A 12,289-nucleotide genomic window follows, 5' to 3' on the forward strand; every position below is an offset into this window, starting at 1 on the left:
GCCTCGCGTCAAGGCAGTTTTTCAGGTGAGGCGTAGCTAAAAGCCACACAGAAAGGTACTGTCACAGCTCTGCCCCCTGCGTTCCAGGCACTCAGCCCTCCCAGCAGCCTCTGGTCATCCAAAACGGAGATTTTCGGAAAGCCAGAGTGAAAAGCGTCTTTGTTTCAGCTCTGTCTGCCTTTTATTGTACGGCAGGGGAGCTGCAGACCCAAGTCCATCCTGTCCCCGCCACGTACGTTGTCTTACCCGCAGGTGATCGGGGACTCTGCTGGCTGAAGGCAGAACCTCTGGATGCAAACATTCCAAGGGAAAAAAAGGCTAAAAGAGGCTTTTATTAAAAAAAAAAAAAAGAAAAGAAAAAAAAAAGGCTCTTCCCCACCGATTGGGTGTAACTTTCCAATGTTTTCCTGTCTGACGGAAATTTTCCTATCCACTGCCTCAGCAGAAAGATGCAAAATCCATTTGAGGCAAGCCTGCGTGGTGGAGCCGGTTGGGCTTCGCGAGAACGGGCTGAGCTGGGCAAGAAGGTTTGAAGAATTCCCTGCAAAGATGTTTCTTTCAAAGTCGAAGGCTCTCGTTCTCTTTCTTGTCCTCGGTGGCTACTGTCCCCACAGGGCCCCGTCCAAGTGCCATATATGGATGTATCAGCCAAGGTAAAAACAGAGTGAACCCAACCGAAGGATTTAGTATGCAAAGGGAAGCAATGAGAATGGTTTTGCCACCTTTCTTCTCTTTTATCTTGGGCCCAGCCATCAACTTGCAGTGAGATGGATTGGTGGTCCCAGTGCATGTGGCTGGCGGGCCAGTGGGTTAACTCCCTTGCTCTGCCTCCTGTAGGATGATACCTGCACCTTGTCTTCCCAAATGGAGAAGCAACAGTATAGCTTACATTTTTGGAAAGAGCTCTCAGCATGTTGTCAGTGTGCGGCTATGTCTTTGGCTTTGAACGTTACACGGATCCAGGAAGTTGGGCATAGGGAAGATGTTTAGGGACAGTCATTCTAAACCACCTTCTTCGGCCTTATCCTTCCTATGCCTGTCTGTAAACTGGTGGCATGATCAGTACCTACCTTGTAGTGTTGTTTGAGAATTATATGTGATCGGGCCGGCACCGCGGCTCACTAGGCTAATCCTCCGCCTTGCGGCACCGGCACACCGTGTTCTAGTCCCTGTCGGGGTGCCGGATTCTGTCCCGGTTGCCCCTCTTCCAGGCCAGCTCTCTGCTGTGGCCAGGGAGTGCAGTGGAGGATGGCCCAGGTGCTTGGGCCCTGAACCCCATGGGAGACCAGGAAAAGCACCTGGCTCCTGCCATTGGATCAGTGCGGTGCGCTGGCCACAGCGCACCTGCCGTGGCGGCCATTGGAGGGTGAACCAACGGCAAAGGAAGACCTTTCTCTCTGTCTCTCTCTCTCACTGTCCAGTCTGCCTGTCTAAAAAATAAAAAAAGAAATAAATAAATTAAAAAAAAGAGAATTATATGTGATCATTTATGGAAAGCCAATAGAACCATGCCAGACCCTAAGAACTTGATAGTCATTATTGTTATATTTGTTGTGGTTAAAGGATGTAGAAACTGGGGTCCAGAGCTCAAGCACCTTGCCTAGGGCCACCCAGCTGGGCCACGTAGACCTGGGACTGGGATGCACGTCCGCTGCACAGAGCTGGAAGCAGTGATTTCATCAGCATCAGTTTGGTTGCAACCAAGGGCTCAGGTTCACGTGCCCCTAACAGAACAGACGGCATGTGGAGCAGTTTAGGTTTTGTTATGGCTGTACAGGCATGCTCAACATCCTTGCCTTTGTGTTTGATGCTTTGTTTTAGTTAAAAATGTAATGACTTATTACCGTTTCTCTCTCTCTCTGTGTATATGTGTGTGTGTTTGTGTGTGTGTGTGTGTGTGGTGTATGTGAAAGAGAAAGATATGTGGTCTTTCCTACATGGTTTTATGTTCTCCCTTTGCATTAATGTGTTAGCACGTTGTCACTTTTAACCTTTCACCCGCTGAGGTTGGCATTTAAAATGCTATTAAGCTCAATAATGTTTCCTATAAACGGCCTTAGAAGGATGAGAAATAATTGGAGTGACATTTTTAAAATGCTCCTGTTTCGTGGCCCTCTGTGCTTCATGAGCTCGAACGGTAGTTGCAGAGAGAGGCTTCTGAGTTGTTTCATCCCTCGTCTGAGGTTGGACGAGGGTTATGGGGTGAAGATTTGGGGTGCAGAAGGACACTTGAAAGTACAGAGAATGGCTTTTACTCTGGAGAATGAAGCTTGCTTTTTTGCCTGGTGCATTTTGATTCTGTCAGTTAGTGGATGTGGTGCATCAGAGCAGATCACTCTCTCCTCCTTTTGATGACTGATCAGGTGTACAGCCATGTTTCTGGCCCCCATGGCCAATGAGTAGGACTTCCTGGAATGAGTTTTTGTGGATCAACCTCATTCTTTGCTCTTTGTTTTTGCTTTCTATATAGTTTGTTTTTGGTCCTCTCCTGCCTTCAGTATATGTCACTATTCTATTTATGTTCTCTACTGGTATATCCTGAATTTTGGGGGGAGCAGAAAAGCAAGTTGGGGTGGGCATGTAGCCTAGTGGTTAAGATATCAGTTAAGATGCCTTCCTCCCGTGTCAGAGTGCCTGGGTCTGATACTCAGCTCCGGCTCCTGACTCCAGCTTCCTGCTAATGCAGACCCAAGTGATAGGGTCCTTGCCAACCATATGGGACACCTGGATTGTTTTTTGGATCCCAGTTTTGGCCAGCCCAGCCCTGGATTTGTCAGCATTTGGGGAATGAGCCAGCAAATGGAAGCACCTTTTGTCTGTTGTCTTGCTAAAGTAAATAAATAAATAAATAACTTAAAAATAGAAAAATAAAAAGTCAAGTTGAATGTTGGCTTTTCCACTTGCGTAGAGGGTTGCGGAGGTCCCTTTAGTTCTCCATGCACCAAGTTTAGCTTTCCCATCTGTAAGAAGGGGAAACTCACACCATTCTGCCGAGGTTAGGTCAAGTGAGAGCAAGCATGGCTGCCTTCAGAGAAAGGTGTATTTTTTTAAAGATTTTATTTATTTATTTGAGAGATAGAGTTACAGGCAGAGAGAGGGAGAGAGAAAGGTCTTCCATCCACTATTTCACTCCCTAAATGGCTGTAGCAGCCAGAGCTGGGCCAGTCAGAAGCCAGGATCCAGGAGCTTCTTCCAGGTCTCCCACGTAGGTAAAGGGGCCCAAGGACTTAAGCCATCTTCTACTGCTTTCCCAGGCCATAGCAGAGAGCTGGATTGGAAGTGGAGCAGCCGGGACCTGAATCAGTGCCCATGTGGGATGCTGGCTCCACAGGCAGTGGCTTTACCCGCTATGCCACAGCACCAGCCCCAAATATGTAAGTTTTAGAACTAACTACTGCTGCCACTACCAGGAGATAGGAATGGAAAAATACTGGAATCTAGTATTTTTGCCTTATTTCAAGATCCTGGGCCCTGTTCTCTTGGAATCATGTTCAGAAACATATGTTAAACATTCACTCATGGTTACTAAATATCACAGCTGCTTGGGGTATGAGTTCATCAAATAGGTGTTTATGGGCTACATACTGTGTGCCCAGCCCTCAGACTGTCCCAGGGAGAGAGAGGACACACACAAAACTATAAATGTGGGCAGGTGACAGGTGTAGGGCTGATGGCACAGTACAGCACTGGCTATTCTGCTTAACCCGTATTTATGTTAATGTTTTCTGAGTGCTGCTCTGTTCTCAGTTCTGTTAGAGGCTATGAATGGAAGAGAATCAAGGCAGGCAAGATCCCCACTTTCCTAGAACTTAATATTCCTACAAAGGAAGAAATGGAAAAATAAACCTCTTACAGCTGTACAATTAAGATGGGTGAATTTTAGGGTGTGTACATTATATCTTATGAAAGCTATTTAAAAGCACAACTTTTTATTTTTATTTATTTTTTTTTTACAGGCAGAGTGGACAGTGAGAGAGAGAGAGACAGAGAGAAAGGTCTTCCTTTACCGTTGGTTCTCCCTCCAATGGCTGCCGCGGCCGGTGCGCTGCAGCTGGCGCACCGCGCCTATCTGAAGGCAGGAGCCAGGTGCTTCTCCTGGTCTCCCATGCGGGTGCAGAGCCCAAGGACTTGGGCCATCCTCCATTGCACTCCTGGGTCAGATAAGAGAGCTGGCCTGGAAGAGGGGCAACTGGGACAGAATCTGGTGCCCCGACTGGGACTAGAACCTGGTATGCCGGCGCCGCAGGCAGAGGATTAGCCTGTTGAGCCGCGGTGCTGGCCAAAGCACAACTTTTTAAATAAGATTTATTTATTTATTTGAAAGTCACAGTTACACAGAGATGAAGAGACAGAGGAGAGAGAGAGAGAGAGAGAGAGAGAGAGAGAGATATCTTCCATCCACTGATTCACTCCCCAAATGGCTACAATGGCTGGTGCTGGGCCAGGTCCAAGCCAGGAGTCAGAAGCTTCTTCTGGATCTCCCGTGTAGGTGCAGGGGCCCAAAGCACTTGGACCATCCTCTGCTGCTTTCCCAGGCACAATAGCAGGGAGCTAGATAGGAAGTGGAGCAGCTGGGACTCGAACAGGTGCTCATTTGGAATGCTGGCGTTATGGACAGTGGTTTTATCTGCTACACTGCAATGGCAGCCCCAACACAGCAACTTGACCCTCCTAGAGCTGACATGGGGGTTTGCTCTAATACATTGTCTTAATTTTTTTCCTGGATTTTGTTTTTGCAAATTCACTAACTTTCTAAAATGTAGCTGTAACCCCAGAATCAGTCCTTGACTCTGTGGTTATTCGCAGGCATATGCAGAGCAACGAAAATGTGAAGTTGCCCCACACGCACGTTCCCAGTGATGGGAAGCCTTCTCCATCCTGTTCAGCTCTCATTACACTGTGAACAAGTGTCCTTTTTGCCTCCATTTAGTGCTCATGTTTTCTGCCTCTTTGTGGGTGATTTCTCTGCTAAAATGACCCGTCTGACAGGGTGGAAGCGCTGACTCGTGCTCCCCAGCACAAGAAGGCCGTGATGTACCTCGTGGGGAAAGCAGGTGTTGTTTCAGCCTTGTTCCATTGAGTTAGATACAGTGTGGGTGGCCTTGAGTTTAGTGTCGGTGAGTCCATGGCATAGAGTATTATGCAAGATGTCTTTAAACAGAAAAAGCAAGGTCATATATTGATCTGTTGCAAATGTGACCAGAGCCTGATAGGCACCTGACCCTGTGTTTCTCCTAGAAGCAGTGTTTCCAAATTGGCTAATTTGGTATTCACGGTGACTTCCTGGACTGTAACTACTGTGAGTGCTGAGAACTGACTGTGTATGTAAGCTTAGGCTAAGAATATATGCAGAGCCCACATAACCACATGCCAAATGTCAGTCTTCTTCTTCTTCTTCTTTTTTTTTTTAAGAAGTGTAGAGAATCTCAGACTTAACTGCACATTGGAGTGGTCTGGGGAAGTTGCTGAAACGTCAGTGCTCCGGGGGCCTGGTTTAATCAGTTTGGGTGTGGCCCCTGGCATAGAGATTTTCAAAGCTCCTCCAGGAGTCTGTCGTGCAGCTAGAGCTGAACACGGTACTCTACACGGCGAACAATGACGTAGCTTGGAGATGGACCCTGGCTCTTTAGAGCCTCATTACACACTGGGTAATGCTAGTACTCCAGGGCCAGGGCTGGAGGGACCACAGCAGAAGGCTGTGGGTGGACATGTGGCACTGACCAGCACCTCCTCCACTCCCACTCAAACCCAGAGCCCAGCTGGCCGGGCTGCTGTCCTGGGGAGAGGCTGTCCCCTTCCTACGGCCATGAGCAGGAGGAAAGCACTTCCCTTGGGAACTCTCGTGCTCTTGGAAGGGGAGAGTGGATTCCTGACAGCCAAACCCCACGGAGGTGCACTCCACCCCACGGTCTTAGGAGACCAGTGCCTTTGCTAAGTGAAATCGAATGTGAGATGTGTGCCGAAGCTTACAGAGGGTTGGGTACATTTTTCCTCCCTGCCTGCCTTCCTCCTCTGATGTTCCTTCTCCAGGATTTCACTCTGAGAAGGCAGAGTTTGTCCTTGATGGTGTCATGGCAGATCCTATTGTAGAGGGTCAGGTGGTTGGGGCATTGTGAAGGGGGTTCAGCAGGAGAGCCCCTGTGGCTGGGGTGTCTGTGGGGCTTAAGCAGAGCTGGGTTCAGGTTTAACAGACAATCAGGTCTAAAGGAAAAGACTGTGATAGAGGACAACGCCAGTGATGGCCCCGGGAGCAGCTCCCGATACAGAGAGGGAACCAAAACGGCTGAGTGAAGCAGACTCGGCTTTTTGTTCTTCATCTTGTTCAGTGAATGGTTACGGAGCACCCACTGTATCATCTGGGTTACTTGAGCGGTCACAGAGGGGTTTGTGAGATTGTCACTGCCTGATGGGAACTGGAAGAGGTGTGTGGAGGTGGTAATACAGCAGGTGCAGCATGCAGGGCTCCCTGAGGACGAGAGAGCAGGGCCTGGAGCAGTTAGGGAAGGTTTGTGCAGGGGGTTACAGTGGAGCTGAGTGGTGGAGGATGGCTGAGAGTCTCATCAGGAGAACTGCGTGTGTGTGTGTGTGTGTGTGTGTGTGTGCGGTGTATGCAGTTGTGTAGGAGAAGGATATAAAATGAGACTAAGGAGATAGTAAGTATAACATCTCGGCTAAAATCAAACGCATGTATTCTAAAGAGAATACGGGTAATTGAATCACCAGATGGGTGGGGAATATAGAAAAAGGTCTTTTTCTTATTTGAGAAGCAGTCAGACTTGCAGAGAGTTCTCGTCCACTGACTCACTCCCAGGAACCAGGAACTCAATTTAGGTTTCTCCTGGGGGTGGCAGGGACCAAGTAAGTACATGAGCCACCATCTAAGGCATGTCAGAGTGTGCACAGCAGGAAGTTAGCGTTAGGAGCAGAGTTGGGACTTGAATGCAGGTACTCTAATATGGACTGGAGGTGTCCTGCTCTGCTTTTGATCCTTGCTAATGCACTTGGGAAAGCAGAGGAAGATAGCCCCAAGTGCTTGGGCCCCTGCCACCCACGTGGACATCCAGATGCAGTTCGAGGCTCCTGGCTTCAGCCTGGCCCAGCCCCAGCCATTGTGGCCATTTGGTCAGTGAACCAGCTGATGGAAACAGTTGCTTTCTGTAGCTCGAACACTCTCTGCCTCTGCCTCTCCCTCTCTCTATGTCACTCTGCCTTTCAAATAATAATTAAGTAAATCTAAAACAAAGCAAAGAATCTGAGTGACATGGGGAGTCTGCAATGTCATTCACTGGTTTCCACACCACCTTTGGTCATGGCCAAGTGCATTTGCTGCACACACACACACACACACACCCAGTGTCCATCCTTCAGACCTCCTCTGTGCCTGGAGAAGAGCCATTAACCTTAATTGATGGGTCTGCGAAGCTTCCTGGGAAAGGCCTGGTTTGGGCTTGCTCCTCCCTTGGCCTCGTGCATGGCCCAGGACAGTGTGGATGGTGGTTCTCAGTCCCAGCTGCACAGCTTCCAACAGCATTCACAGCAATGCCAGCACCAGCCCAGAGCTGAGGTTCGGCAAATACTCCTGACTTTATGGACAAAGAAACTGAGGCTCAGGGTGTAGGGTTACTTGCTTGGGATTACATGGCGTGCAAACAGCAGAGCTAGCATTTGAACTCAAGCATTTGATCCTTGAGTCCAGGCATCAAATCTCCACATTTTGTAATCTCCACCCTGCTGGCTAAGCTGTCACAGTACTGACCTGGCCATTAATAGCCAGTGACAACCGCAGTTTTTCTTTTACGCCACAACTGAGATCTTAAAGGCAGCTTTTGAAATGAATAAATTGGCAATGTGGGTGTGATATCCTGTCCCATGCAGCACGGTAGGGGGGATGTGAAATAAGCAGCTGAATTCTCTGTTTCTGATGCTCAGGGTTAGATTTTCAGGGCTGCTGTCCAACGTGCAGGCGGCCGAGTGCTAGGGAGACCTCAGCTAGGGCCCGAGTTTCGCGAAGGCTGCAACCTTCCCTTCTGTTAGTTTCCATCTTCCACGAAGCTGGGTGCACAGAATGAACTTTACAGATACTTGAGTGAATGAATGAATGGCAGACAGATTTGTGCCCTTCGCTTGTGAGCTCCCCGCTTGCCAAGCACAGCTTGTTTCATTCCTTCTACACTGAGTCCAAGTCTCCGTACCATCTGGTGCCCAGGGGTGTTTTGATTTCAGTGCAGGTATTGGAAAGGATGTCATTAAAGAAAAATGGAACAAAAGCCAGAGCTAACTGTGCACGAAGGAAAAACCATTCATCCGAGGGTCTGTGGGTCTGAGATAGAAAAAAAAGAGGCGGGCTCTGGGAGCTGGTTACAGGCTCCATGTCTCCCTTATGATGTGGCAAAAAAGTTAAATTGGAACTTTCCCCTTTGTTTTACAGGTCACAGCCAAGACTGCCTTCCTATTTATTTTACCTCAGTACAATGTTAGTGTGCCTACGGCAGGTAAGGAATGCGCTGGTCTCCATCTGCCCCTGGCCCTGGTAACCCTTGGGGACTTGGGAAGCTTCCTTTTCGTCTGTGCATGTCTGACCTGTCTAGATTGTTAACTGCAGCAGCCAGCATCCTCTCACCACTGAGATGACTGTGATGCAGGCTCAACAGCTGGGAGCTTCCCTCTTTCAGCTGCAGCCATCAAAAGAAAGCTGCTTCACCCTGGGGTGCCTTGTGGGGCTCTGACTCCTTTCTCTAAAGCATCTGATGTTGACTTCTGCTGGACACAGAGCATGAGGCAATGCCACTGGTCCATTCTGAAGAGTGCGGCCTCCTTTTAGAACTTTGCAGTGTGAAGAGTATGTAGGATTTGCACTTTTGTGCTGTATGGAAATATGGCTGGGAGACAGGGTGCTGCATTCTGACTGGGTTGGGGTCAAGAGTACATGCCAGGCCCACACGTGTCTTGACGTAGGACCGTCATAAGGCCGCTGACCAGAGCAGCTGCATCATAAGCCGGCCTGCAGTCCCTGAGTGTTTGCCAGCGTTTACAGGAAATCTAGCTCACATCACACCGGATGTTGCTCTGTCTTCACAAGCACTTCTCAGTCCAGGTGGGCAGGAGCAGCAGGGCTGGGCAGGTGACAAGTGGGCTAGATTGGGGACAGGGTCCATCTGAGTGGCTGCTGTTCTGTAGGCCCTCTGTGGCTAAGACCTTCCATTTCCCGCCTCCCTCCACAAAAGAATCAGAAGAAATCTCTTTTTAGGTAGAAATATCTTGATTTTTTTATGTAATGGAAAACAACTTGGAAATTTCATAGACATGGCGTAGGCCAGCTCTGTGTGGGTCAAACCAGCATATCTAAAGGCCAAGCCCAGCCTTGGGGGCTGGGGGTCTGCAGCCTTGGGCTTCTCAGACCTCACCACTGGAACCAGGAGTCACTCCTTTCTCAGTTGCAAAGCACTGGGTACCTTCTTGATGGACAAATGATGGATTTTTGTTTGCTGAATCTAGTCCTGTCTTCATTCTGTTGTAGAGTAGTGAAGTGTCTTGACTTAAAAGGTGAGATTTCTTTCTGTCTGACTTCATCTATTACTTATTGAAAGACTTTGGGGACAGATTTTCGAACCTGTGTCCCATGGAGGCAGAAGCCACCTGTCTCTTCTGGGTCCATCTTTCACTGTGAATCATATCATGTATTCATTTGTTTAATTAGTCCGTCCAGGAAAATACAAGGAGACTTCAAAAAGTTTGTGCAAAATGGAATTAGAAGCCACGTTTCCTTCAGTATAAACAATTTTTGAAATATATACATACAAAGAATATTAAAAAATTCATGAAGAATTCATATTATGAAAACAGTATGTATGGATTTCAAAAATTCGCATCAGAATAAAATCTCTTGATTCCATTTTCCTTGAACTTTTTGAAGTATCTTTGTATGTGTGTGCCTGTTGTGGGCCAGGCACTGGTTACAAAGTCATGTAAAAAAACTCATCAGGTCTCCGGCTTCACAAATCTTGCCATGGATTAAGCATGTATAATAAATAAGCCATCAGTAATAGCTGTGGTAGGGCGGTGAAGGAAATCTGCAAGGTTGTATGAGAAGGAGTAAGAGGGTGATTGACAGAAGTTGTTTTTGAGATATTTAACTTTGTTGGGGGGTCAGAGAGGGGTCTGGGCAGAAGAAGAACATTCCAGACGTGCAGATCAGCATGTGCAAAGGCCCTCCGGTAAAAACCAAAAACACCTGAATGCAGGGTCGTGGGATGGAACCTGCCAGGTGTGGAATTTTTCCAAGGTGGCAGCACTCAGTTCTGTTTCCAGAGTCCAGCTCCAGGCCTCAGGAAAGCCTGGGTCAAGGTGAGTTAAAAAAAAAAAAAAAAAAATCCATGCTAAACTGATCCAGTTTCAGTTTCTTGAGAAAGAAAAGGTAAAGTAATGTTAGGTAGCCTATCTTTTGTTTAAATCTTGCCATTTGGAGGCTACTGGAAATGTGACAAGCAAATAAATAATTCAGAGAGCAATGAAATCAGGATAGCCTGCTTAATTTTGTTCTGAGCTCCCTAATCACCACCAACCCAATATGGTAATGTTTGGTCTGGAGGAAAGCAATCCTCTCATGGAGGGGAAAAACAACCGTTTACAGTAACAGGTCTGTCAAGGGTGTGATTTGTAAAACCCTTCCCCAGAATCGTTTTAGTCCTGGGTTTTTTTGTATAACCAGGGTCACCTCTGACTTCTAAGCTTTCTTCTTTAAGTGGTGTGTGGCTTGCTCAAGTCAGTGTTTCAAATTGCATTTTAGAGCAGTAGCTGTTTTCCTCCAGAAGGGTTGGTATTTCTAAACCTCTGTGTCTTCCTCAGCTGAGGTTTTCAAGTTCTGAGGAAAGCAGCTGGCACGGAATGTTGCTGAGGCTCTCTCCTGACTGCTTTGCTTTGCTGTAACTCCCTCTTCCTGCTCTGTTCCTCCCAACTTCCAGTGTGAGGTTCCTGGGGCTGCTGTAACAAAAGTACCACAAACAGAGTGGCTTAAACAGCCACGATCGGGAGGCGTCATCTCATCGTCGGGAGGTGTCAAACGGGCTGTGCTCCCTCTGTTCCAAGGGACAGCACACCACTATGGCTTTCTCTTTGTGTGCATGTTAGTCTCTGTGTCTCCATTTCCCTCTCTTATAAGGGCACAGTCATTGGATTAGGGACCTCATCTTCACTGATTACATCAACAAAGACCCTCTTTCCAAATAAGGTCACACTCCCAGGTGCTAGGGGTTGAGACTTCAACCTATGAATTTGGAGGGGAGGAGAAAGGAGCAGGTACAGCTCAACCTGTAACACCGGCTATAAATTTATGATTTTGTTGCATTCTAAACAGCTTCTTTTTTGTTTTGTTTTGTTTTCCTGACAGGCAGAGTGAGAGAGAGAGACAGATAGAAAGGTCTTCCTTTTGCCGTTGGTTCACCCTCCAATGGCTGGCGCACCGCGCTGATCCGAAGGCAGGAACCAGGTGCTTCTCCTGGTCTCCCATGCGTGTGCAGGGCCCAAGCACTTGGGCCATCCTCCACTGCACTTCCGGGCCACAGCAGAGAGCTGGCCTGGAAGAGGGGCAACCGGAACAGAATCTGGCGCCCCGACCAGGACTAGAACCCGGTGTGCCGGCACCGCAGGCGGAGGATTAGCCTATTGAGCCGCGGCGCCGGCCTCTAAACAGCTTCTTAAGAAAATTCAGCTCCATTCAGAGGGGTGGACACAGTAGTTGGCAGTGATAAGTACATGCATCTAAGGAGCACCTGCCGTGCTGGTGTCCTCGTGCTTTTCTTTAAGGTCAGCAGTGACGAAGCAGGAAATATTCCTTTTTACCAAGTCCCTGCTCTCATTTCTGCATGCCACCCTCTTAGAGTTGACAGGTGTAGCAAATAAAAATCCAGGACTGATCGTTACCATTTGAATTTCAAACAATGTGTATATATTTTTAAGTGTAAGTATATCTCAGACTGTGCATGGGACATATTTATACTAAAAACTTATTCACTGTTATCTGAAATAAAAAATTTAACTAGCCATCGTGTACATATTTTGTCTATCCACCTGTGGCAAAGAATAAAATGTCAGGTTTCTGGTCTTGACTTCAGACTCTGTGCGTCTTCTCTCTGATTAAAATACCACGAAGCAGCTGGTATTCTGGTCAGAGCTATATAGGCTGTAAAAGGTCAGAAAGTAAGCAGTTTAATTCATCCCACAGGCAGACTCAAGGCCTGCTGGCTTCCCTTCTGGCTGAGAGCAGGAGGGCCCAGAGGACTGAGCATTTATT

General features: G+C 47.8%; 1 protein-coding gene across 2 annotated transcripts in view; it reads left to right on the forward strand.

The window, feature by feature from the left end:
- TRAM2 (translocation associated membrane protein 2) overlaps positions 1-12,289 on the forward strand; it is an 89,250-nt gene that overhangs the window by 38,996 nt on the left and 37,965 nt on the right. For both annotated transcript variants that reach the window (XM_008263046.5, XM_089333171.1), the window contains exon 2: positions 8,429-8,492. In XM_008263046.5, coding sequence (XP_008261268.2) covers positions 8,429-8,492 — 64 coding nt within the window. The remainder of the gene's footprint in view (positions 1-8,428; positions 8,493-12,289) is intronic.

This window comes from Oryctolagus cuniculus, chromosome 5 (assembly GCF_051225735.1).
Source record: "Oryctolagus cuniculus isolate XC-2025 breed Fujian yellow rabbit chromosome 5, ASM5122573v1, whole genome shotgun sequence".
NCBI classification, from domain to species: domain Eukaryota; kingdom Metazoa; phylum Chordata; class Mammalia; order Lagomorpha; family Leporidae; genus Oryctolagus; species Oryctolagus cuniculus.